Source organism: Pseudomassariella vexata (assembly GCF_002105095.1).
Source record: "Pseudomassariella vexata strain CBS 129021 chromosome Unknown BCR38scaffold_8, whole genome shotgun sequence".
Classification (NCBI taxonomy): Eukaryota; Fungi; Ascomycota; class Sordariomycetes; order Amphisphaeriales; family Pseudomassariaceae; genus Pseudomassariella; species Pseudomassariella vexata.
Window position 1 is genome coordinate 607,060 of NW_024467963.1, and position 25,942 is coordinate 633,001.

At 51.1% G+C, this 25,942-nt stretch overlaps 7 protein-coding genes across 7 annotated transcripts; 4 read left to right on the forward strand and 3 right to left on the reverse strand.

Annotated features, from left to right (window-relative positions):
* Positions 1-6,109: 6,109 nt before the first annotated feature.
* Positions 6,110-7,687, reverse strand: BCR38DRAFT_344943 (methyltransferase-domain-containing protein; the record flags this gene model as incomplete). The annotated part of the gene is made up of 2 exons (XM_040856144.1): positions 6,110-6,871; positions 6,935-7,687. 2 exons carry the CDS (start codon positions 7,685-7,687, stop codon positions 6,110-6,112), a joined length of 1,515 nt encoding a protein of 504 aa, XP_040714738.1.
* A 4,813-nt stretch (positions 7,688-12,500) lies between these two features.
* BCR38DRAFT_458320 (uncharacterized protein) lies at positions 12,501-15,789 on the forward strand (the record flags this gene model as incomplete). Its single annotated transcript, XM_040862147.1, has 7 exons — positions 12,501-12,642; positions 12,706-13,698; positions 13,749-13,772; positions 13,820-14,450; positions 14,520-14,582; positions 14,636-15,293; positions 15,415-15,789. 7 exons carry the CDS (start codon positions 12,501-12,503, stop codon positions 15,787-15,789), a joined length of 2,886 nt encoding a protein of 961 aa, XP_040714739.1.
* Positions 15,790-16,065: 276 nt separating this feature from the next.
* BCR38DRAFT_516038 (nucleophile aminohydrolase) lies at positions 16,066-17,285 on the reverse strand (the record flags this gene model as incomplete). The annotated part of the gene is made up of 3 exons (XM_040865092.1): positions 16,066-16,515; positions 16,580-17,105; positions 17,215-17,285. The coding sequence occupies 3 exons, from the start codon at positions 17,283-17,285 to the stop codon at positions 16,342-16,344; spliced, it is 771 nt and encodes a 256-aa protein (XP_040714740.1). The 3' UTR covers positions 16,066-16,341.
* An 839-nt stretch (positions 17,286-18,124) lies between these two features.
* On the forward strand, positions 18,125-21,050 carry BCR38DRAFT_435843 (Spc98 family-domain-containing protein). Its single transcript, XM_040860409.1, has 2 exons — positions 18,125-20,154; positions 20,210-21,050. Exons 1-2 carry the CDS (start codon positions 18,289-18,291, stop codon positions 20,615-20,617), a joined length of 2,274 nt encoding a protein of 757 aa, XP_040714741.1. The 5' UTR covers positions 18,125-18,288; the 3' UTR covers positions 20,618-21,050.
* Positions 21,051-21,129: 79 nt separating this feature from the next.
* On the forward strand, positions 21,130-21,559 carry BCR38DRAFT_435844 (uncharacterized protein). The gene has a single exon (XM_040860410.1). It carries the CDS (start codon positions 21,171-21,173, stop codon positions 21,507-21,509), a length of 339 nt encoding a protein of 112 aa, XP_040714742.1. The 5' UTR covers positions 21,130-21,170; the 3' UTR covers positions 21,510-21,559.
* On the reverse strand, positions 21,544-22,945 carry BCR38DRAFT_435845 (uncharacterized protein). Its single transcript, XM_040860411.1, has 2 exons — positions 21,828-22,945; positions 21,544-21,742 (listed from the first exon to the last, which is right to left on the reverse strand). The coding sequence occupies exon 1, from the start codon at positions 22,860-22,862 to the stop codon at positions 22,044-22,046; it is 819 nt and encodes a 272-aa protein (XP_040714743.1). The 5' UTR covers positions 22,863-22,945; the 3' UTR covers positions 21,544-21,742; positions 21,828-22,043.
* On the forward strand, positions 22,946-24,206 carry BCR38DRAFT_435847 (uncharacterized protein). Its single transcript, XM_040860412.1, has one exon. It carries the CDS (start codon positions 23,301-23,303, stop codon positions 23,718-23,720), a length of 420 nt encoding a protein of 139 aa, XP_040714744.1. The 5' UTR covers positions 22,946-23,300; the 3' UTR covers positions 23,721-24,206.
* Positions 24,207-25,942: the final 1,736 nt, after the last annotated feature.

The following is a 25,942-nucleotide window of genomic DNA, read 5'->3' on the forward strand; positions in this document are numbered from 1 at the left end:
TCTAGTTTCGTCATGGGACTTTCGTGACCGTGTTTCAAGCCAATGCGCATGTACAACTCATGAAACTCTAAATGGCATGCCAAATTACTTCAGTTAGGTACGCAACGGGCACTCCAAGCTTCTGTTGGCGAGCCTGACTCGAGGTAACGAAGGAAACCGAGACTCGTCTGAACCTATGTTTTCCATCAAAGTAACTGGCTCGGATAGTTTCGAGTAGATAAGATCATGTCAACAATACTGCATATTGTGTTACCATCGTGTAGCAGGCTGCATAATCTTAAATAGAAACACGCGCCCCGCCACGAGGCACGTTCGACAACGTCACGACTTATCTCGATGCTCAGCTTCGCATGCTGGGTTGTGATCCACCGCTAGTCTACATCACTGAAATCTAGAACAAGCGGGAACGCGCTAAGTTGCGGCTCAGGCAGGGCTCTTCTTGGCCAAGCCTCCTAATCGCGTTTCCCGCGATGTAGCTTCATTTTCAGCCGCAGACTTCGAGGTCTCTGCAGATATGTAAGTTTCACTGCCTATCGGAAGCTATCGGAAAAGAAGGGTTTAACTTTGGAAACGAACTGTCACGGAACAAGTAATAACTTGCCTACTCCGCATATAGTTGGGTTGAACATGAACTAGGCAGATAGCTTTCATACAGTCGGTGGCTGAAATTTTACTTGCGCAAGCCCGCAGGGTGATAACTCCTGGAAGCTATGATATTAGAACTTGGCTCAGACTGGGAAAGAGTCCAGCATTGAGATCCTTTCATAGCTCAGAATGTGCTGCTGCCAGTGAGATTTTAGCAAGGTCTGAATAAAATATTTCTATTTAATTAATAGTCATCCGAGTAAAGGGTTAAAAGGTAAGCAGTTCGCTCTTTCTCAGTTTACCATTGGTATAAAGATTCTGTTGCCTCATGATGCACAATACCAACCAAAATATTGTTGACTTATCAGGACCATACGAGAAAGATGCGGTCAATTCGTCAAGCTGGTAGAATCCTGGAGAGAAAAGATCCTATAGAGGTCTCTAAAGCACGTCGTGGATTAAACGTGATGCGTAGTTTCCATCCTGTGTTTTCAAGATAGTCCCTTCAGAATGGGGTGATATTAAGAAGTTGGCGTTGAAAGTGAAGTAAAGGACGTGTGACGAGAATGATCATTTCACAAGCATAATACATTTCTTCTGAATGAGATAAATAGAAGGTCGGAAATACCGGCTGTAGTCTGCTAGCCCCTAAGAGGGCGTAACTTACAGCAACTACTGGGATTCTCCCATGGCATCGCTAACTTTGCTACCTGGGCAAATGTAGGTAGGCTTGGGATCACTGTCACTTCACCACCTTTAAGTTGAGGTAATTTACCAGCCGCCTACGCAGTAATTACACCCATTCAAAAAAATAAAAATAAAAATAAAAACTCATAACGTCTGCAGTCGCGAGCAGGAGGAAAGCATGTGAAAGCTGTACCCACCAAACCCATTTTTCTTATTTCCACCATCTCCACCCACCCAACTTGATGTCGGGTCCTATCACAGCATTGAAGCCAAGGGCGCGAGACAAACCTTTCTTCCTTCCTTTTTCTTTTTGGTGCTTCCAAAATCCACAAACGGCCGAGAACTTTTACCGCAGATGCTAGCGGCACCAATTCGTTCAAGAGGGTCAAGGTTATGGTTCAGAGGGGCACTGTAAGGTCAATCTTCTCGCAGTGTACCACAGCACATACGCTAATTATAGCAGAAAACTGAGGAACAGAGAAGTGCAAGCGAAGTTTCTAATTTCAACCCAGAAACTACCAACTCGGAACGTTGGTGTTGATGAGAAAGGCTGAAGCTATGTGATAACACCGAAACGTTAAATCGAGGATATACTGCATCGTGGTTCTGTCGGACAGCCTGGCGACAGATGAAAAACATGGTATTCTGTTAGACGAAGCTGCTACTTGGAATCATGAAATAGCCGGCTCCTTTCGGAGGTCATTCTGGTTTCCTCACAATGGCGAAAAACTAGGTGAATTTCATTGTAGACAAAAGAAGCGTTAGTTGCTCTTGGGGTCAACACCACATGAGGTTGCAGGCTTGTCGATGTTGACTGAATGTCAGAACTTTGCAAAATTGGAGTGTTGATGTAGTATTCTTCATGTTCATCCTCAAGGCTTAATTCCTCCATATCAGAAGCACTGGAGGCAATACAAGATACATCGATAAATGATCAGCTGTAGTTATATAATAGCCCGTCGAGGCTAGTTGAATTGGAAATTCGTGTATAACGCGCTAGTAACTGACAGCGAAACTCCACCTACCTAATCTACCGAATATCTACTTAACTATCGGTAACCAATCAACCTCAAAAGAAGCTCCGGCTGCGAGATGGGCGTGGAATATTCGACTTCATGATGAGGAAACTCCCATAAGTCTTCCGTAACCCAGGTTGGTGACACTACTAAGCTTCACTGTGAGCTATGCAATGATGTCAAGACTAGACTTCAAGGAGTATAATACGAGATGATTATAATCTGCTGTCATGCGGACACTCATGCTGTAAAATAGATGATCGTTGACCTCGATCATGGCAATCTTTACTGTAACTCCCATTCAATAAACAGAGTTAAGTTTGTTCTTGATAAGAAATCGAGAACACACGAAATTCTATTCATTGTTATCTCACATCAGATGAAGTCTGCTGCAAAATACCCTTAAGAGTACCCCGGATTCGTGGTGTAGAGTTCTCTACTAGTGAAACCAAGTATGAAAACTTGGAATTATCAGATCTTGAAGGTTTATGAGAAAGAGGACCCCACAGACGTTCCAAAGGAAACCAACGATGGAGAGACGGTGTGGGCACAAATATAATCATGTAGATGGTCCGCAAACCCTGTTGTTTTACTGATTTACACAGGTAAGGGAATATACTACCATTATCGTGACAACAGATAGCAAAATAATTTAGGAAATTACGTTACATGTCTATAAAAGCCAGGACTGAATGTTTTCTTATGGGCTTCTCTACTTGGACAGACCTAGGCGCGGCCCCCTGGTTTCTGGACGAACCCCGTGCTATTAGCAAGGTTCATATGATTATGTACAGTTGTGAAGACTGAAGTCAAATCTGCCAAGTGATAAATCAAGTGATCCTCCATAGTGGGGCTTCGGCGAAAACGAAATCAGGACGAGGATTGTAGATTGTGGTATCATCTCGTGCCTGGAAGTTGCCCACCTCAGTCGCCTTAGCTTGTGATACATGACAGACCCTGGCTTTCAACAAAGACAAACGTTTGGGTACCATAGTGACATGACACAGTACCCACTACACGGGCATCTACTTGTGATACTACAACTCTAACGATCAAGCCGGGGATACGGATTCGTGTCCGGCCAGTCGATCACTGCATCACTACAGATGAAGGCTGAAGACAATCTGTACCAACTCTGTACACGTCTAAGGACTCGGTCAACAGTTTTCTGGGGAGAACCAGACATCAGAACAGGCAGTCCACTGTCAACGCGAGAGTGACATAGCATAGGATGATGGCTCGCATGATGCTCAACAACTGCACACAACGGCTGCCGTGAGACGGTCCAACCAACTGTGCCGAGTCTTGTCCATCCATAAGAAAAACCATGGTAGTGTGAACATGCGTATCGGATGCCAAAATGCGATTCCGGGTGGCTTCTCGTGAGGTGTTCAATGAGCAGTACTCCTTCAAGTCATCAAGCATGGATTACAAGGTAGCGATTCGCCAGTGCCTTGGGACACGGGGGTCAGTCACACTGAGCTTCCTATTTGAGGGAAGGCGGTCAGACGTGATTGTAAAACTTTGGCACGATTCTAGCGCCCATAGTGATCGGAATTCAGGCCGCCCAGATTTGATGGCGCATTGGGAAGCGATGCAAAATATGAGCAGAACAAGTGCTGTTCCAGCTGTTCCAACTTTAGAAGTCAAAGAACCCGGTAGACCCCCCGCCCACCGAGCTGCCCCACCACTACCCCGGTAGCTGCGGAAAGGTCCAGCACTGAGAGCAGGCAGGGTTCGGATGCTCGTGCGTTACGTAGTTGTCTGCCTCACGACTCTTCGATTTGCTGCTTTATTACTTCTCATCAAGTTTCGCCGTTGAATCTCACGAGATTTCAGACAGCTGATGAGATTCCTTTGCCACTTGCAAATTTCCACCGTCCGGAGCTTTGTCTGTAAGCGGCGCCAGTGGCCTCTACTTTCCGAACGTTATTTGCACCTAGACATCTTTCCATCCCACCTCTGAACGGCACATCGCAACATCTACGACGACAAAAGGCCAACATGTAAGCGCGAGCTGCTTACCATGCTATTACGTCTTGGGACTCACCTTATCTCTAGGCGCATAACTTTGAGCGTAAATAACCCGCAGGAGGCGGAGCAAGACCTTCGTCTTGTGACGCTTGAGGTCTTTCCCGACATGACGCTCGGTACGCTGCGAAGCTCCATCGAAGCCGAAGGCATCCCGGCGCCGACGCAGCATCTCTACCATAACGGCCAGCTGATTACGGACAACGCGAAGACTCTCCAAGAGCTGCAAATATCGGACGGCGACATGCTTGCGCTACACATCCGCGACATGCGGGGTAATACAGGTGTTGCGCCGGCCCATCAGACTGACCAGCCTGCCCAGAGAACCGCCGCCGGCCCGTCGCAACCACAGGATCCCGAGCTTATACGTTTACAAGTACTGGGTGACCCTCGTCTGAGAGGAGAATTGGCGAGGCGCAACCCCAGCTTACACGATGCTCTCGAGGACTCTGCCCGCTTCGCTCGAGTATGGCGCGACAGCGCCAACTCTTCAGAACAAGCCCGCCTCGCCCGATTGCGCGAGATCGAGCAGCTCAACAATGACGAGTTCAATCCCGATGCCCAGGCCAGGATTGAGGAGATCATCCGCCAGCAGAATGTCACGGAGAACCTTCAGAATGCCATGGAATACAACCCTGAGTGTGAGTACCTACCTACTAACCAAGTCAGGCGGTGAGATAGTTGCTTGCTGACTCCAATGCAATATCAGCTTTTGGTCGCGTGCACATGTTGTATGTGGATGTCAAGGTCAACGGAGTCCAGGTAAAGGCTCTGGTCGATTCTGGCGCCCAGGCAACCATCATGTCGCCCTCGTGTGCCGAAGCTTGCAACATTATGCACCTCGTCGATCGCCGCTATGCCGGCGTAGCCCGAGGCATCGGCACTGCGAAGATCATTGGACGAGTCCACTACACAATGCTCCAACTCGGATCGAAGCACTTGCCAGCGGCCTTCACGGTCATGGAGGGCAAGTCAGTTGATCTGTTGTTGGGGTTGGACATTCTCAAGGGCCACCAAGCCACCATCGACCTCGCGCAGAACAAGCTCATCATTCAAGGGGAGGGCGTCGACTTCTTGGGCGAAGCTGATATTCCCAGGGAGACGGAGGAGGCGGTTAACGACGAACCCGTTGTCCAAGGACCCGGCGGCACACAAATCGGCGGACGATCTGGTGCCGTTGTAGCAGGACCCTCGGTGCCGCCGCCGAATACAGCCATCGCTCCCGCAGCGGTCAGGCCTCAACCAGCCTCGATGCCATCTCGATCTGCTGCACCGCCGCCGGCAGCAGCTGCCGCACCCCAACAACCACAAGCTAGGACGTTTGCCGAGGCCGACATAGAGGCATTGATGAACTTGGGTGTGGACCGACGCAGAGCCATCGCTGCCCTGGAAGCCACCGGTGGCAACGTCGAATATGCGGCCGGACTCCTTTTCCAGAACTTGTAATTGCTTGGTGTTTGCATCTGCGTCGGGTTGGAGTGGCACACGGTTTAGGCGAAACGGCATTTTGGCTTGCATTAACATGGGCAGGTAGGATCTCGATACATCATTTCTTGCTTTTTAGAAGGTGTCGTCACCGCGGCTTTCGGCAGGATACTTGACAGTACTTGACATTTTGTGATATTGTGACAAGTGGGCATTTCTCGGAGATACTTCTAGCCTCAGCGCCGAACTACAGGCCGCTCAGACGCAGACTCAAGTCGATAATATACTGCCTCATACATGATTATAGCTCTGATCTTGCCATGTGTGCATCCCACAATTACTTATGAGTAGATGCGTGATGCAGCTCACCGGAGCTTGTAGACACAGGGCTTCAAGATGCTGCTTTCGTCCACCTTGGGTTGATCCGCCGGATCAAGGAACTTCACCGGCTTCTTGTATGCACCGCCCCGGCCCGAGTCTCTCTGCTCAACGACTCCCTTACCCACCACTGGCTGAGTGTTCTTGAGGAAACGCATTTTCACAAACATCTTGTTGCTGAGATCGACGTCTCCCTGCAGAACAAACCCTCTCTTGCGGAGGGCCTCAACGAAGGCAGAGACATCAGTCTCCTGTCTCCTGTCATCACCGCCATCGACCTCCACCATCAGTTCCGCGTCGTGGGACTCCTCTGGCTCGTCCTTGCCGCCCTTGCCCTTCTTTCCCAGCTTCTTCCTGTTCCCAACACTATGCGAGACCACACCCCCCTTCTTGCCCTTGATAACGGGTGCAAATCGACTCTTGATCTCGGCGATCCACAGCTCGCCTTTCCAGTGAAGGATTCTGTAGGCCTCCTCGATGAAGTCGAGCCAGTTGGTGCCCATGAGCGCCAAGCAGAAGATGACCACGTTGACGCTGCCGTCGTGTTCTGGCAAATTCGCGATGTCCGCTTTTGTCACCAGGGGGTTGGGACTCTGAAGATCGTAACTAAGGATGTTGAGACCCAAGTTCTTGTGCGATTGCAGAGCCTGTGCGAGCTTGGCGTCGCCGCAGCCCAAATCCGCAATCGTACACACCTCGCGAGTCCGCGGGAAGGGCACGACGCCACCGGTGCTGGTGGCCAGCGGGGACTTCGGGGGTCTAGGCCCTTTACTGTTGGTCTTCGCTGACTGGTCACGCGGGGCCTGTTTCACCTTGCCTCTGAGCTTGATCTCCTCAATGTAGCCGTCAACGGGGTTCTCGGGCCAGACGTCGACCTGCCGGCGGAAGCCCTCGTGATACTCATTGAACATTTCAGGGGACTCCTCAAAGAGCTGAAGCGCGTCGACCGACGGCTTGGTGTACAGCGTTTCATTGAGGTGTCGGAAGCGAGCTGATATGAGCTTCTCTCTCATAGCTGCTTGTAATGGTGTAAGCTTTGGAGCCGGAGGAGGAGCAGGAGCCGCAACAGCCACCTGCTTGCTCCCCTTGGTTAAAGCGCTGTTCGGGTTCTTTGATTGGGTCGTTTCAGTCTTGGATTCGCCGTCCTCCTGACCATCTGGTCGAGTCTCCTTAGCCTTCTTCTGCTTCTTCTTTTCCTTCTTGGTCACACCAGGGCCACCTTTCGATGCAGCTTGTGCTCCTTTCTTGGCGCCATCCCTTGCTCTATCACCTTCCAAAACGTTACCGTCCTCTGAAATGACTCCATCTGGGCCCTGCTTGGGCTTCTTTGGATCCTTCTGATCAGCTGAATCAGCCCTGGGCTTCTTTACTCGTTTGCCTTCTATGACACGTTCCCAGAGATCTGAAACATTGGCAGAAGTCACAGCAGGGGGTCCAGACGGACGCTTCCGCTTCTTCGATTTGGCATCGGCATCCTGATTGCTGCTGTCACCTTTAGGGCCCTGGCTCGCACTCTCTGCCTTGAGATTGGCGGCAGAAACCGACCAACCAGGAACTGCAAACATCGTTGTTGATTCGGTTTTCTCCGATGCAGATTCAGTGCCGGTGAGCGATCCTGCGCAAACAGCGGGCAATTTGGGATAGGGGTCGGTTGGGTAGTGTGACGTGCGTGAGAATCCAGATGTAAATAACTTATCTACCGTTGGAAGTTTGATTTTTGTTTTTTTTCTGCAGGGATCTCCCACTACAGCGCCGCTGCAGAAGGTCAAGAAACCCCGCTAGGATCTGGAGACCAACCCAATAAAATGAGGGAAATCGCAAAGCCGCGTTGGGCTTTACAGTTGGCGTCATGTGGCAAGTGGGTCTAGACTGGGACGTTGGTTGGTTCCAAAATGTTGTCAAACCTCAGGCGCTCCTTGCTTCTTCCACACATCAACTTCCAAGGACAAATCTCACAAATGCTGATGTTTGCAACATCGAAGTCTTTCCCGCTGCATATCGAGGAATATGCTATTTCTGAGTTTCTGTCTCAGCAAAAATGTCACCGGTTTCGTCCTCGCAGCTATGTCCCTGTTGCTTGCAAATCACCTGTTCGGCAGATGCGCCCTAGCTGTGCCAACTCAAGTACATGACAAATAAACGGTGCAGAGTGTAACAGCCCGATATTTCATCTTATTACACTACACTATTCCACCCCATGTATGCGCCTGTAGCTTCTGTCACGCACTTGCTACTTGCCTCCCTAGGTACTCCACAAGTCCGTTGGCGCGAGGATTAATAAAGTCGATGAGGAACAGACCCTGGCCAGCTGTTTTAGTGCATCCAAGCTATTCCTATTTCTTCGTCGGTTTGCACCAAGGATAGGGAAACTAGGCCTATATTCCTTGAGCCTTTAGGCTTGCATTGCCTAGCGAGTGAGTTCACAACGTGACTGCCGAAGTCTCGATCTCCTGGCAGCAGGGGCAGCGAAGGATACCGAGTTTGACTCCTCAACACTAGTTCAAGGTCCCTCGGCAACGATTGCTCTTACCCAGGTACCCAGGTTGATTCTCGTGTACGAGGTGTCCCTGGCCTGGCAACCCAACATTGCAAATGACAGCCAAGCATGGAGCAAAGGGGTGATCGAGTCGACTCATCACCATCGATCGCAGTGCGACCAGATTCAGTGCTTCCCCGAGAATGGGGTCGCTCTGTCTGCTATACGGGCTGCTCTTTCAACTTCATGCGGCTAGCCGACTGGGGGCGTGTCGTTCGCCCGCATCTCTGTCTGGTTCATCTCGTATAGTCACTGGAAGCTGCATAACCTAGCCCTAGCAGTGGCTGCTATATCCACATACGCCCGAGACATAACTGGCGGCTGAGTGTTAGCACTCAATCCGATATCGCATTGGAAAGCCCGTCATAAGCCTCTCTAGACCTAAACAAGTCAGAACTATCGTTCGTCAACGCGGACAATCTCCGTCAAGCTGTATGGGAAGAAGTTCCAACATATGAAGGTACGTCACAACCGTATCAACGGCAGATCTAACGTGCAGGGTTTCCTGGTGGACGGGGCCGAAAGTATCCTCATGCAACCTGAGAGAGGGTCCTGCACGGCACTTGAGGTAACGAGCCAGAGCTGCATATTGATCAGCCTGCCGCGTGTTGGTCTGCACTCCCAACATGAAGCGATCCAAGAACCTCATACATCTTTCCGATGCGGGGTGGCGCATGCTTAGCGATGTCTAGCGACAGTTCCCAGGATGCACATCAAGATCCCACTCATTACTAGGGAAGCAATCCAGCCCAAGTACTCAGCCAAGATAGCAGCACGAGAGCTCTGCGCTGTTCTCCTGCTGCCGTCGCCGTCTCATGCGTGTCTAGGATTGCAAAATGACGATCGAGTGAGCCGTGTCCAACGAAACGCGGAGTTTGTGTAGGACAGATTCTCATCGAAAGACGCATTGGGTGGCACGGGAACAGCCGGGCAGCTGATTGGCTCCCCGAGAATCATCTGTCGCTTGCCCTCAGCGAGATAAATCCTGGCAGCACGGTTGTTCGCTTCATGGGTCTGCTGTACGTAGCCTAGAACCTCTAGCTAGAAACAGCAATATACATCTCCACCGGAGTCACAGATGTTACTGCAGTGACTTACAGGGCCCTAGTTGATGAAGGAGCTCGCCATTTTTGGCTGAAGGTCACTTTTCTAGGTTAGCACTTTCTATGAGAGGTACGGAGACTAATAATAAATAGCTCTTGGAACAATTCGAGTATTCTAGCAACAAATCTCTCCACGAGTCTGCTATCACCTTAATCCTTGAACACTAACAAAACCACGTTGTACTCGTAATACGGACCGTACTCGGGATTAGAAGATTGGGATTCGAGCCCTTCTCGGAAAGTGGGCTAACTAGACGTACAAAGGGATCCCGATAAAGACCCCCTACTTATACAGGTAAGCTTAATTAGCCTGTAACAGGCCTATTATTCCTTAGAGAAGAGAACTAGAGAGGACTAATCAGGATCCCTAAGAAAAGAATTACTAACGCTACAGCTTCTCGAAGATAAGATTAGTCGCTAGATTCCTCGATACGACCTTCGGTTCTTTCTCCCTTGTAAGCTTTCGAGATATAGATAGGTGGCAATTATAACCGCTTTGAAATCAATAGGCTATCGAACGGCTATTCGCCCCTAACGGACTAAGAGAACAGTAGCTAATAAGCGGGCTAGAGTGTCACAGCGCTGGCGATTACAGAGCCACATAGTGCTGTATATAGCAGTTAGTGGGACCAAATGTCAGTAACACTGACATTTCTAGATCTTTTGGTCTATTGGCCTAGGGGCTTGGTCCTCCTCTTGTGACATAGAGTTAACTTTACTCGATTGTTATTTAACTTCAACTACGGACAGAAGACTAAAAGAATATAATATTTTCTAATGAAAATAGGGAACGAATAATCTATATAGAAGATTTGGATGACTATCTACGATACGGAAGATCTCGAACCCTTTACCCTATTATAGAGAAAGCCTTACAGCCAGATATCATAGGGCTAGTTTACTAATAATAAGAAGGGAGCTTCTTTCGCTTAAGAGAAGGAATAGGGTAGAAACATTATATGTAAGTACATATTTTTATCTTATCTTTAGCACCCTATTTCTTCCGCGATAACCCCGACTTAGCCGTCTTCACAGGAGAATACTCTATATTATCGATTAAAGGCTGCACAAGCACCTACTAAAATACAACATGAGCTTTGGCTTGAAGATCGAGTCTTAACACGAAATTTAGAGTCCTTTTCATCGAATAATTACTCCTAGTTATTTAAGAGGCGTAGAATGGAGTTACAGAAGAGTAGCTGTTAGAATTAGCCTGCTTAAATAGTTTGAAGCCCGAGCTAGTCAAAGAAAAAAAATAGAGACAGTCGTAAGTACAAAAAGATTGCTCTCTTTTTTTATAGAAGACTATGCATAGTAACTTAACTTTTTTCGGTATAGCACAATGCAAGATGTCACTACACTAACTTCTGTGACCCCGGTGGAGTGTATCAATTCTTGCGCCAGCCAGTCAGTGTGGAAGACCCGGCCATTGTCACAGTGCCACCACGTCCATTCCATCTGATCGACCCTGGGATTCGTCTTCTCCCACAGGCCGCTAGAGCTCACTGACGACTCTGAGGGAGCTCTCGCAGACCAACTCGATATATCTTCCTGCATACCCCTGTTCCATTGGAGACCTGGAGACCTGCATATCTGGTATCTCTGATCGATCATGATTGATAATAACTCGAGGTTGCCAAAGCTCTTTAATCTGGCAGACAGACCCCTGCCTGTTTTCAATCGCACCATGCTTATTTAACTTGCTCCACCCGGTTCAGTTCGAGCCAGCCGTGGTCGTTGTCGTTGTCACTCGAACAATGTCCAAGCTGTTGCCTCTCACCTGCAACCTGCAGGACCTGGAACATCATGTACCCATGCCGTCCGGTGCATTGCCGGCTGGTGTAGTGCAGAGTGGATTGAGTCCTTTTAGGACAGCAGGAGGGGAGCTGCCTCTCATCTGATCGTTTCCCGCCTAGTGGTCAGTTCGGGATCATCTTGGCATCCCTACAATAGATTGTTAGCGTATTACAACCCCCATAATACTTGATCTTCCACTCGTTTTCAGTGCTGCGGAGGGTCAGGACACCCTGGTCCAAGTAAACCTGTACTTGATCAGTCACGCAATTTGTATGCGTTGATCAGTCACTTAGAACAGGGTATTTCATCCACCAACAATCTACATGCCTGGAGAGGTGTAGGCAGGCTATCAAGCTCTTTTCATCCCACAACCCCACTTCCCCGTTCTTCAATAGCGGCCTCATCGCGGGCGCGCCGCGCCGCCACTTACAAAAGTACCCCCCGAGGTACCTTGCCTTGTGTTCGCGTACAAAGCTCACCCGCCCGGCCATCCATGCCGGCAAGCATATCTTGGGTAATTCGTCGTTACACCGCTTCTGTTTCAGTTGTCCTCATGGGCTATATACAAGCAATTGCAGTCATTCGCCTCAGGCATTTTGAGTAGTCCACCTGCCTTTGTCTCTCAACACCAAAGTGGTAACTGCGTACGACGGCGGACATATCGACCTGTCTCGCCTCCCCGATTTTTCGCCTGTCTCGGCCAAACGCTTAGAGACTTGATATTGCCAACACCGACTTTTTTTCAGCTACAGTGTAGTCTCCGTGGCCCAGCCGGTTTCCAGCCTGGTGGATGTCTTCATTCCCACCCACTCCCCACCGGCGAAGTCCCAGCCCGCAGGGCCGCCCATGGTCGCCGTGCCATGTGGCATGTGAATGATAGCACGGCTAGAAGGCAAGCCGCTACTTTCATTCTGGATCAGGCGCCGACCTTCATCGTCCAGGATGGACACCGCGCTAGTGGCGCCTCGGGGATCCCCGTCCCAGTCTCAGCTGGGAGATACTTCACCAACGAGAGAGAAGGTCGACGAGGACTTGGCACCCAAGAAGACTGCCGTAAGGAAGAGGACAAAGACGGGTTGTCTCAGTATGTAGACGTTTCATGCTTCCGACTGTGCAATATGCGCAAAAACTCTCTAACCTCGGCCAGCTTGCCGAAAACGTCGAATCAAGTGTGATGAAGGAAGACCCACATGCAACAACTGTATAAAGTCGAAAAGAAACTGCGAAGGTTACAACCAACGCGTAATATTCAAAGATCCTCTCGGGTTTGCTCCCTTTGGCCATCCTCTGGTATATCCGACACACTCGCCACAGACGCTTGCGAGAGAACAACAGCTATCAGCGGCGCAACAAAAGGCCTCGTCCCAGTCCCTGCAAATCATCGCCCCCAAACCACCACCTCTTGGGTACCATGCCGCCGTGCCCCCGTTCAGCAATGTATTCCCTGGGCAGGCTGGGCCATCGGCATCACCCCCCCTGAATTTCGACATCAACGCGTTTGGCATACAACCCACACCAACGTCGTCCAAACTTACCTTTTTCCCGCCCGAGACTGGGGGCGTGTTCACACCAAACCCATGGAGACGGAAGCAGCAACATCAGCTGGAGCCGCAGTACGATTTCTTACAGTACGACCCAGGACGAACCAAGGAGAACACTTTCGAGAATGTTTCGCCGGTGTCGCCAGTGGCACCGCAACAGGTGAAGGGCAAGCAACATGAGGAATGCGAGCCGGCCCTAGTCCCAGAGCCCCAGCTTGACCCATGGGAGCTGGCGGAGTCTGATGAGGATGCTTCAATGGGGGAGTCGGATGAGGAGCTCATGCCACAGAGAGACTCGCAATTTGAGCTAAACGAGCTCGGCCTCATAGTCTCCCAAAGACTGAACGATCGATATGATGCTTTTGGAACTCAGGCAAGAACCTTCTCGAGGTTCGCAGCTAACACTGTCCTCGCAACGTACGAGCCATCGCCTGCAAACTCGCCCCTCAATGACAAGCAAATCGCCTCCGTGTTCTGGCATTTTGTCAACGTTACTGGACCCAGCATATCGCTTTACGAGAGGCATCCATTTGATCCGTCCCCTTTCATCCAGGAAGGATCCGTTGTTGCTCCCCAAGGTCGCCAGCATATCTGGACTTGTAAGCGACTCGAAGATTTTAAGGATTGATCCTTAGGCTAACATGTGCAGACACATTCCCCGTCTTGTCATTCAGTCATCCAGCATTACTTCAAGCGATCCTTGCTCTCGGCAGTCTCCAGATCGCCAAGCTGCAAATGGTGCCCCGACGGCATCCCTGCGACACTACCATCTTGCTCTCAGGCGGGTGGCCCGTAACGTGGGCAGGGTGAATAAACGCACGCAACCATCAAATCTAGCTGCTACGTTGCTCCTTGCGTACTACGAGGTGTGGAACTCTGACCATGAGAAGTGGAGCAAGCACCTGCTGGGCGCCCGGTTGATCCTCAAGGACATCCCATACTCGGAGATGACGCGGTCGATGATGGCCATTAAGCGGCGTCTGCGGCAAAAAAAGGAACAGAGGAAGCAGCAACAAGCGCAGGCTGAAAGAAGTGACCCGTTTGGCTGGGAAGGGACGTACAATGCGTGGGGCGGGTTAGACTATAATCAGCCAGACGCACCCTTGGATGAGCCAGATCCGTTATACAACGACTGGGATCAAATTAATGTGTCGCTGCTGACATCGATCACGGGGAGGTTAGTGACGCATGACGAGCTGGGCATGGTTCCAGAAGAGCAAAGGGCATACCCGAGGAGCAGGCACAAGTTCACTGAAAAGGACACGGAGACGTATGAGCAGCTCAGTGATTTATTCTGGTGGTATTGCAAGATGGATGTCTATCAAAGCATTTTAGGTGCTACCAAGTTATTGTGAGTTTTCCGGACAGAAAAATGCTGGTTTGGTTCCCCGAGCTGAAGGTATACTAACAAAAAGAGTAGCATGGACTATAACATGTGGACGCAGTGCCCCCCACGAGCACCGATGGGTCGTCTGGACGCCACGTGAGACAAATCGCCAGCCCAAATGATGTATGCTTGATGCTGACAAGACATAGTTACGGAACATACGACCACCTCATGCTCCTTCTGGGGCGCCTAGCAAACTTTGCTTCCCGTGACCTTATGCGCAAGCGGCGCGTTCTTCGCAAGGCCGGCACATTTGGGCCCTCGGGCGCGCCTCCGGGCACGTTCCCCGGCATGATGCCGGCCTCAAATCGGGTTCCGCTACCCATGGGCTTCAGCCCGCCCCGCGAACAAGACGCCCCTTCGCCACAATCCGACTCACTCGAGGACGCAGATCTCGAGGCCTCGACCGAGATCGCCCGGGCCGAGTGGGAAGGCATCAAAGCCGGTTTCGCAGCCCTCCGCGAACACTTCGGACCCGAGTTCGAACCCATGGGGCTCGACATGTACCCCGTGGTCGGGACAACGCCGTTTGGCCCCGCGGCCAAGTACCGCACGTACGGCATTGCCGGCATCTGGATGAACTATTACATGGGCATGATTTTGCTGTACCGCGCGCACCCCACCATGCCACCCGTCGCCATGATGGCAGCTGGTCGTGCCGCCCGCGAGACAGGCTTCTACGCCAATGAGATCGGGCGCATTGCCGCGGGACTCGAGGAGAATGTCGATTTGTTACCCGAGATCAGCACGTTAGTGGGCGCTGCCTTTATCGAGAGCGCCTTTTGTTTATTCGTGGCTGGGGTGCAGGTCAGTTATTGTTTCCCTTTTGGTTTGGCCCGTCCCATCTTTTCCTTCCTCCATCCCCTTAATTGATTCCGTACATTACCCCTAGGAACAACCTTGGTTTTCTGACATTACGCACATACAGTATGAAAACCCCTCCCAACGCGACTGGGTGATCCGGCGCTGCCACGACATCGCCCGCCTCACGGGCTGGCAATCGGCGCGCCAGATTGCCGATGGCTGCGAGTCGGCTTGGGTCAAGGCCGCCTCGCTCGGCCGTGGGCCCATGTATCAGCGCAGCCCCGATATCAATGTCGATAGGATGCCGCCCATCTTGGGCAACCCGCGGCGTATCGACCGCCACATTCAGGAGGTCACGGATGCTGATAACGGGAGTAACAGTAACAATAAAATCGTGCTGGCCAAGGAGGAGAAGGCGCACTATGCCATGGGGCTGTTGGCTGTGGAGCAGGATCTGGAAAAGCTGGATTTGGATAGTAGTGAGAGGGATAGGGGGTGAGGTAATGAGGAAGTGTAGATTCGCTTGGAGGCATTTTTGTGAAGAACTGGCGTTGTTGTGGGTGAGAAGAAACTAGGCGGATGCGCTTGATAGAGGATTTGAGATGAGCATAGGTAATGGAAGATGGGTGGCGCCGAAGTTTGGAGCATTTTGAGCGTACGGTGGAGATTTCAGCGGGTTATAAGGGACCTCGGTGTAGAAGTCGGATGAGAACAGACCGCTTGCTTGCTTGTCAGTACACTAATGGTACATAAACATGACGATGGCACGCGTTCCATGCCTGAACACCATTGAAGATGGAAAGGTATGTTTGACTCGACTCTAGATTTTCCCCGTCATCTATCGCCTGCCCGCCTACTTGCCTCCCTCTATCGAGTGAATGGGCATGGGCGTGCGATTTTATTCTTTTGGTGAGTGGTTCAACCTTGCCAACCACGGCACAGATTGCCCAACACTGTCAATCGTAGCGTAGATAGCTACCGTACGCCTGGTCGTGCAGAACATTGGGGCTATAAATACCACCCTCGGCGGGTAAGCTTAGAGGATCATGAATTAGTTGGCAGGTAGTCGCTCGACAACGGCGGCCATCTCTTCGTCCGTGTATATTCTGAAGCCCTTCTCCTTGGTCACACTCGCCAGCTGGACATTCTTGGAATCCAGCTTCTCCTCCATCACCTGTTTCAGCGTTTTGAGCACTAACGTCTCGGCGTCGATGATCGTGAGCGACTGTTTTTCCATGTTAGCCATACCGGCGCCCATCATCCAAATTAAGCAATTGCCCAAATCGCACCTTGTGATACTCATTCTGTAGCTCCGCCTGCGCACCCTCACTTCCAGACCCGATCGCCTTGGCATCATACCGGTAGAAGGTACCACTAGGCTCAGCATGGTACAATGACGGCCCATCCTCATCGTACCCCGCAATAAGCAAAGCCACCCCGAAAGGCCGACTCATAATGCTCTCCTCGCCGTCGGCGCTCTCGCCGAAGCGCAGGGCCAGGTCGCAGATGGCTTGGGTACAGCTCTCCACGCGCAGATCCTCGTTGTAGTTGAAAGCGTGGCTCTGGCACTCGACGCGCGCGTGCTCCACCATGCTGCGCGCGTCGGCCTGGAGGCCCGACATGGCGCATCCAATGTGGCGGTCGATCTCGACGATCTTCTCGACGGACGAGGTCTCGAGGAGAGTCGAGGTTACCCGCTTCTCAACGCCCAGCACGACACCCTCCGAGGTGGCAACGCCGATGGCGGTGCTACCGAGCTTGATGGCTTCGAGCGAGTATTCGACTTGGAAAAGGCGGCCTTCTGGGGAGAAGGTGCTGTGGTTTGTACGGTCAGTGGGTTATGGCTCACGGGGATGGAAGGAGTGGTGGGTTTGAGACAACATACTTGATGCCCCGATCTGTTTGGCAGTATGGTGTCAGTTACTGTACGATACGGGCCAAGCTTCGGGTGGCGTAATGAGAATGCATACCGTATTCAGATCTTGCCATAAACATCTTGACGGAGTTGTGAGGAGTTTACGTGGGAGAATGGGTCGTTATGCGGGTATCTTGAGAACTGATGGTGTTATTTGCTCCCAGAAATTGAACTTGGGAAGGCTGGCGTTGGTGATGTATGGAGCTCGGAGCTTACCTCAAGGCTGCACAAGGTTGACGAAGCTGGTCGGTCGCCTTGCCGTCCCCAGCCCGCCCAGGCACCATTGGAAGGAGCACTGACCACTGAACAGGATCATCTCCGCTGGAATTATAGCTTACCGAAGTAACTGCGACTGGCTACCAGCGGGCGACGCGCTGCCACTTTAGACCGCGTCAACTAGAACCTCACATGCGATTAACCAATAACATTGAATCGAGAGATAAAATAACAACGACGACACGTCAACTAGCGACAACAACGGCCCATGTTCCCGACAACACCCAGGTCCCGATCCCCAATGTCGCCGGCCCACGACCATGTCGTCGAGAGTCTCCAACATTGCCGACCGGCGCACCAATGGCAACAGCGATAATGCGAACGGGAACTCGCGACCCCGCATAGCCTCCGGTCAAGGCTACAAACCCGAGCGACAGGATTCGCGAGGTACGCAACAATCGGGCCAATCGCCTCAAACTGGCTATGCCGCCAGTACGGCTCATAAACGCAGTCAATCCGGGAATCCACGGCCAGCCAGCAGGAGCGCCGAGGAGCGGAGGACGGAGCGCGTAACCGTCACCACGAGGGAGAAGCTGGTTTCGCGGGCCAAAAGTCCCGACAGGCGGCCCAAGGAGACCGCACCGCCAGAAAAATGGAAGGCCAAGGAGAAGGAGGTCAAGCGCCCGGATACGAGAGCGAGAGAGTCGGCGCCGGAGTCGCCACCAAGTAGGTCGAGACAATGTCCGGGGTGTACTGTCGGATCTAATTAGGTGTATTATAGAACCATGGGACCCGACAGCTGTACTAGGACCACACACCACGGCTCCATTAGCATGCCGTATCTCGATACCACCGTTGGCGTCAGATATGCCTGCTGTGCTGCAACCTCAGCCACTTTACGAGCTTTCTCTGGAGGAGCAAGAGGCCGCCATCATCGAAGATTTGCTCTTTGTGTTTATGGGGTATGAGGGACAGTATATCCGCTTTTCGTATTCCTACGACCCAAATGAGGAACGAGATCAACTTGTAGGACCGACTTACAAAATTTCACCGGGCCTAGATCCCAGCCTGGAGGATTTGACCTTGTCCATGTCGAAGATGGCAACTCACTATTCGGCCCTGGAGCACTTTGTTGACGTGCAAAGTCGGGAGGAGTTCGGCGCTGTCAACCATGCGTTATGTGCGGCCATCAGGAAGCTTCTGCAAGAGTACTTGGTCATGATTGCCCAACTCGAGACGCAATTCCTCACCAACGACACCTTCACCTTGCACGTGCTCAACATCCACACTCTTCCTACAAGTCAGCTGATGTTGCAGCTGTACTCCCTCGCCCATGAATTCCTTAAAAAAAATGCCCTGCTTGACGTAGAAAGCGAAGAAGATTCGGACCCCGATGATATTGAGCACATTCTTGAAAACTTGAAGAGGGGAGGCGAACTCGTTCCTGGCAATATGACGGGGAAGAAGGTCTGTAAGGGCGGGGTCGTGATAGGCCTTATCACGAAAAGATTGGAGACCATGTCGGGCGATCCGGCAGCAAGATCATTGCTGACCTCGCTTTTACGCGATGCGAGTCGGCCTTACATGTCCATGTTGAATGAGTGGCTGCATCACGGCGGGATCAATGATCCACATTCCGAGTTTCTAATCAAGGAGCAAAAGAGCATAAAGCGAGACAGGTTGGAGCAAGACTACACAGATGACTACTGGGAGAGGCGGTATACAGTTCGAGATCAAGACATACCACCTCAACTCTTGGGTGTCAAGGACAAGGTCCTTCTGGCTGGAAAATACCTGAACGTCGTTAGGGAGTGCGGCGGTGTCGATGTCAGCAAAGTTGTTGAAGATGTGCCCGTCACATTTGACGACCCACGGTTCCTCGACAACGTGAACAACGCTTATGCTTATGCCAACGAATCACTAATGAAGCTGCTCCTCACCACGCATGCTCTTCCGGCACGACTTCGGTCCTTGAAGCACTACTTCTTCCTCGATCCGTCCGACTACTTCACTTACTTCCTTGAGTTGGGAGCATCCGAGCTGCGAAAGGCAGTCAAGGAGGTTAATACCGTCAAACTGCAGTCACTGCTCGACATTGTCCTGCGGCAACCAGGAACCATCGTGTCGCTAGACCCATTCAAGGAGGACGTCTACATCGAAATGAATGAGGTCAGTCTTATCAAGATGTTGCAGCGGGTGGTCAATATCACAGGTATTGAGCAAGGAGAGGCGCTTCAGCCTCTCAACAACCAGCCCGTTGGGCACGACAAGGATGCGAAAGGGTTTACGTCGTTGCAACTGAACTATACGGTGCCATTTCCCGTATCGCTGGTTATCAGCCGGAAAACGGTATGGCGGTACCAAGCTTTATTCCGTTTCCTGCTATCACTGAGACATTTGGAGTCTCAACTGTCCATTACGTGGCAAACACACAATAGCAATATCGTTTGGTGTTACAAGTCTTCAACTAGAAGATTGGAGATTTGGAAACGGCGGGTATGGACATTGCGAGCTCGCATGATGGTATTCGTGCAGCAACTGCTTTACTTCTGCACGTTGGAAGTGATTGAGCCGAATTGGCAGGCCCTAATGTCGAGCCTCAAAGCCAAAGACGGCAGCTTGGATGGCTCCGGCAAGCCAGATCGAACGGTAGACGAACTTATGCAGGACCATGTGGATTTCTTGGATACTTGCCTGAAGGGATGCATGCTTACAAACGGCAAGCTTATCAGGGCAAGCAACCTTTTTACAATATGTACTCCGTAACCACCTCGCTGACCGATTTTAGATCCACTCGAAACTAATGCAAACCTGCACTATGTTCACCTCGTACACGAGCTGGCTGTCCCGCGCATTGGAAAAGGGCGATCCGGACCTAGTCGGCAACTTCAAACCGCCCAACATGAGCGATGAGCAATGGAAGCGTTTCCAGGTCTTCAAGTCGCAAAAGTCGAACTCGGACAGCACGTCTAATAGCCAGCTGCAGGACGAGGAGACAAGGGTAAACAACCTGTTTGAGCTCATCAAGAAGTGGGAGACCAACTTCAGCCGCCACCTGCAGATCCTCCTTGACGCCCTCAACCACTACGCTGCCACGGAGACGGTCGTCTTGTTAAGCTTGTGTGCTCGCTTGGCTACGGCGAATCAGGGGACTGATTATTCGGGGTTGAGGAACGAGGAGGATATTGGGCCTTGAGACCCCGTGATTTCAGCGGGTAAAGCAAGAGACTAGAGATGTCTTGGCTTCAAAGCAACAATTGGCATGCCGGCGGTCGTGGTGGTTGGGGACCTGGCTGGATATGAGTTATGGCGTTTTGGTCAGCTATGGCATGCGTGGTGGTGACCGGCTGGCTGCTGGGACTGGACGTTTGACGTTTAACTGCAAAGTGATACCACCATCAAATGAAAGACTCGCATTGAGATCAACCATGCTCGAATCTCCCACGTCACGCCGTCGTCACTTTGCTCATGATGCGACTTCGTTTAGGATAGGGTCAGCTAACCTCGCATCCGTAAGCTTTCAATCGACTTTCCATCTATATCAAGAGACATTGGATGTGGTCTGGTAATGTCCAGAGTCGGTGGGATATCACACGTAAGCAGACGTACGGCAGAAGACCTTTAAGGACATCATGGTTGTTTTCAAACTGCTTGCTGCTACGTTGAATATAGACGTGTGGTAGCCCCTGACGAAATTGTGCTCTTAGTGCTTCTTCTATGACCCCTGTCTTACCCCAACTCCTGATGATATGTTTCGTATCTCCTTGTCCATTCATTCTCTATACTACACTATCAAACCATTCCTTCTTAGTTTCAGGAAACCCACCATTAGCATATCACCCGAGTACCGTTACCCAAGATCCTCAAACTCACGCCAGCACATTTGCATGCCCAGCTTGCCCAGAACACCAGACGCCTCCCATCCCGGAATGACACTCACTCTATCGTCCAACAACACCCCGTGCCCAAGAAATAACGGGGTGTCCCGAAACCCCCAAACCGTGAAGTTGGACGTACTACTGGGTCGTTCAATCTCATCGCATAACCAAGCAACTGCCCTGGCAGCCGGGTCGTACATAACAACGTGATCAGGTACTTCGCCATATGCCTCATCCTCCCTATCGAACGGGCCAACCCCATTTCCTCCCCCTCCCCCTCTCCATCCATGCTCTACCCCACCCTCTCCACAAAAGGCGTCCACCCACACATCCCCCTCCCAAAGCAACAACGCCATCAGAGCCACACGCCCCTGAATCGTCAATCCATCCACCAGCATATTTCCCGTTCCTCAAGTAGTGAGTAATGAGGATGTGGTGTTTAAGTAAGAATGCGTTGGACGGCCTCGAAGTCGGTCGCGATTGGCCTGCCCGCTGTTATGAAACTGCAGCGCTGACCAACACGAACAGGCAGCCAACGTATAATTCTACTTTTGCTTCCGAGTTCGGAGGGACCTGAAAAAGCGAGCGCCTGCCAGCAATCCCGCAAATTGTTTCAGACGTATTTTTTTTCTTCTTATACACCTATTATCCACACTTGGAGCCTATCGGATCCTCCTGTCCTCTTAAGACGACGTGCTTACTCGTCACCAACTCGGGTGATGTTAGATTCGCTTATCACGGCTCCTATGCCTGCTGCTGCTGGTCCCCCTCCGACCCTGCCTCAACCAAATAACTCTGTAGCGCTTGATATATGGGCCTCATGGCCTCGAACCCCCTATAATCACTATTCACACACTGACCAAACCCGCGTAACCACGCGCCCCCGTCCTCATTAACCAGCCGCTCGAGCTCCTTCCGCGTAAACAACCCAACGGCATCCTGAAAGATGTGGTCCCAGCCAAACACGTCATTCGCGACGCGCGTTGCCATGTATCCCCCCGACAGCACCGACCGGAAGATCTTGCACATATTGGTGACGGCGCTGAGCTTCGTTTCGTAGGATGCGTTCTGCCGCGCCTTCTGCAGGACCTCCCGCAGCAGTTTCTCCACGTTGGCGCTGCACTTCCCGGACATCTCGTACTGCTTACTGCCGCCGAGGTCCTCGTATCGCGAGTTCAGCTCGTACTCGGCGTCGGCGGCGTACGAGTCAAAGTTCAACACGACTTTGCGCTGCACTTCGACGCTGGCGCGGATGCTTTCCGCTACGGAGGTGCTTGCCATGGCTGCGGCGTGGAGGAGCTGCTTGATTATCTCCGGGGGTACCATGTCCAGGAGCGAGTTTAGTACCGCCTGCCGAGACAGCTCGGTGCTTTGGGGTTGGGGTTGGGGTTGGCGGGATGCATCTATGGGTTGGGCTTGAGATTGGGCTTGAGCTTGGGGCTGAGTTTGTGGTTGAGCTTGGGTTTGAGTTTGGGCTTGCCGAGTTGGATCCGTAGACGGCACTCGGTAAGCAGGGTCCGCCGCTGCGGGATGAGCTTGACGAGGCGAGTTTGTGGACGGCATTTGAGGCAAGGGCTTTGTCGCCTGGTACTGGCGGTACGGGTTTGCCGCAGTTTGAACTTGGGGAGAGGGGTTTGTGGGGGCTTGCATTTGGGGAGACGGCTTTGCAGCTTGATACTGGCGGTAAGGATCTGCAGCAGTCTGCACTTGCGGAGAAGGGTTCGTAGTCTGCGCCTGACGGGGTGAATTGGTGGCTTGCTGTTGACGGGCCATGTCCTGCCACTGAAGTTGTTGTCGGGACTGGTCTGCATTTTGCATTTGCTGGTACTGATCTACATATTGCTGGGATTGGGCTGTAGTTGGATATTGGCGGGCCTGTTCCGCATATTGTTGTGCCTGCTGGGCACTTTGATACTGGCGTGAGGGGTTTGCCGTCTGATAGTAGGCAGACATGTCCGCCGAGTGCTGTTGGCGGTGCTGCTGTTCTGAATTTGGAACCTGATGAGTCGGGTACATGTTGATTGCTCCCTCCAGTTGGCGGGCCGCAGCACTCTGTTGTTGCTGCGCAGCGTACATAGCGTACGCACCTTGGTTGTATGCAGCTTCCGGGTGCCGTGCCTGTCTCATTTGATATGCAGCCTGCTGCTGCTGCTGGGCCTGTTGCTGGGCCTGTTGCTGAGCCTGCTGCTGGGCCTGCTGCTGAGCCTGTTGCGCCTGATGTTGGGCATACATGGGATATGCACCCTGAGCACTCTGAGCACTCTGAGCATATGCACCTTGCATCTGAGCACCTTGAAGTTGAGATGCATACATGCGATACGCGTCTTGCGAGGGGTGCTGCATCTGGGGGCTGGCACTCTCCATTCGCGCGCGTTTGGCTGGTCGGTCTCCCATATTTCAGTTTACAGTCGAGTAAGGTGAGTATCAGTGGTTTGAGCTTCTCTATGCGATTAAGAGACCACCTTTGATGACCGAAATGTGAATGATGATTCTTGAGCAACGCGTTCAAGCGACGCGGAAATTTTGAGGACAATGACACTTGTTGGCCCACAATTCTAGGTTGTTTCACAACCCATACAGAGGTCTCTAGGGTATGAGTGTATAAGTCAAAGCGACAAATACATAAATGCCCACTCAGCCACTTCCTCTACGGTCTTGATCTGTCATGTGGACACGGCGGTACCATTCCAAGAATATAGTTCAGTCGGTTCTGCAACCTGTCACGAACTAAGCGAGGTGGAGTTTCATGAGCGTTGGCAGATATTTTCGAGCTCGGGTAATGATTGGGCACGAAATGACATAAGAACAACTGGGTCTCGCAACCTTATTCGAGTAATGAGTGGTGACGGATATTCAGTCAAGTTGGCGGTGAGTTATCAAAGTCTAGATTAGAGAAATTGCGGTAATTCATCATCCTTTGCATTCCCTACAGAGTTAACGGGGCACATTTTAGCTTGCTTTTAGCTGCGTGATGCGGTAACAAACATAAGCCGTGTGTATCTCCCAAGGCCTTGTGACTTGTCATCTCATATATAAGCGGCAGAAATATGGTCAGAATAGGCCCTTTTCATATATGCACATGAAGAGGGAGGTCTTACTCAGTACGTGGTTGGCGTTGAATCTTCTCGCCAGAGTTGTTATGGTTGCGGTATTCGCCCAAGTGTGTCTTTAGGAACGGAGAGATGGGTATGTCCTATTCAATGCCCTGATTGTAGGCCAAGCATATCCATAAAACCGTCTCCATCACGCGCAGTCGTCAGAACTTTTGTTGTACGACACGTGTCCTCTCTGATTTGCCCACCTCTTTAATCATTTCTAAGAGTCAAGTGTGTATGGTCCTCTGATAACAGAGGGTTACTAAGTACTTGATGTAAGCAGGGTGGAAGGAATCCTACTTTCAGTGGAAAGTACCGTCGCCAAATACAGTTAAAAGCATAAAAGTTGACGTTATCAACTCTGGAACCAGTCTTCCACAGCGTGTGGTTTCGCTACACCATTATATATAGCCAGACGTAGTAAATCCAGTCTTGGATTTACGTCACACCTCTCTACTTTCATGACCATGTCACGCAGATCCGGCTTGTTTTCCAGCACGACACCCAGCTTGCATACCAGCTGGAGTACATCCTCCACCTCATTAGGCAACTTCCCCATCTCGTCCCCATGAAACCGACCAATTGCGCCGACGAGATTGATAACCCACTCGTCGAAGAACGTCCGTACATGAGGCACTTCCTCCTACCATACCGTACGCGTGTACCTAACTTCCTCATCCAACTTGGTATATACTTAAAGTAAGTCTCACCGGAGGCGCTAAGGCATTGTAAGGGCGGTACGGGACACTTTCGCCCATATAGTGGAATCTGGTATAATATCGATTCTCTCTCGACGTTAGCATTTTAGTAGAGTAGGGGCTATTCTAGGTATTGAAACCTGTAGAGTGAATTTCTAGTAGGGCATCTCGGTGCATCTAGCCTATTTTATTACTAATGTAGAAAAATATTGAAACGGGGTCAGGCGGTCGGTAGGATATACCTATTACTAACACACTGAACAGACGGCTCTAGTACCAACAGATCCGATCCGTTGGTCTGATCAGACGAAGATCATGGCGATAGACGTTGGAACGAACCTCCTACAAGCCTTGAACGCAAGTTGGTCGGATGTGCCCTCTTGTATTCAGCGAAGGGGTGATTCTCAGGATAGGACTCTTGACTCCGAGGGTTGAAGTAAAGCTCCCACTAGCGTTGAATTTCTCTGATCAGAGCAAGACGCAACTCTTCGTAGTTATCGAGGCTAAAGTGGAAGAGATAGATGGATTCTTGAAAACTATGTCTGAACGTATAAGTAAACCATGAACAGAAGCTTTGAATTGCACACACTAGAAAAGAGTACGATAACTGAGAACTGTTGACTGTGTAGAATAGAAGAGATGAAAGAGGTGATTGAAAAGGGGGGTGATGGGAAAGAAAAACTGCAGCCACAAGTCCCCTGAAGAAAGCAGAAGATCCTCCCCGCTCCGTCACCTATTTTCCCTGGCGTCCGGCCTTACCCCACTACAATATATAATTATGTCTAGCCTTAAATACAACGAACAATATGTTATCATAATTATTATTATTAAATACGCCGTAGGCTCGAAG

What these genes read in the sequence shown, in the direction of transcription:
- BCR38DRAFT_435843 (XM_040860409.1), top strand. Translation starts at nt 18,289, where the DNA reads ATGCCTGCTGTGCTGCAACCTCAGCCACTTTACGAGCTTTCTCTGGAG. An exon ending in CAAACGGCAAGCTTATCAGG is followed by an intron (nt 20,155 to 20,209) that starts GCAAGCAACCTT and finishes GACCGATTTTAG; the next exon opens with ATCCACTCGAAACTAATGCA.
- BCR38DRAFT_435844 (XM_040860410.1), top strand. Translation starts at nt 21,171, where the DNA reads ATGTTTCGTATCTCCTTGTCCATTCATTCTCTATACTACACTATCAAA.
- BCR38DRAFT_435845 (XM_040860411.1), bottom strand. Translation starts at nt 22,862, where the DNA reads ATGCCGTCCACAAACTCGCCTCGTCAAGCTCATCCCGCAGCGGCGGAC.
- BCR38DRAFT_435847 (XM_040860412.1), top strand. Translation starts at nt 23,301, where the DNA reads ATGAGTCGGGTACATGTTGATTGCTCCCTCCAGTTGGCGGGCCGCAGC.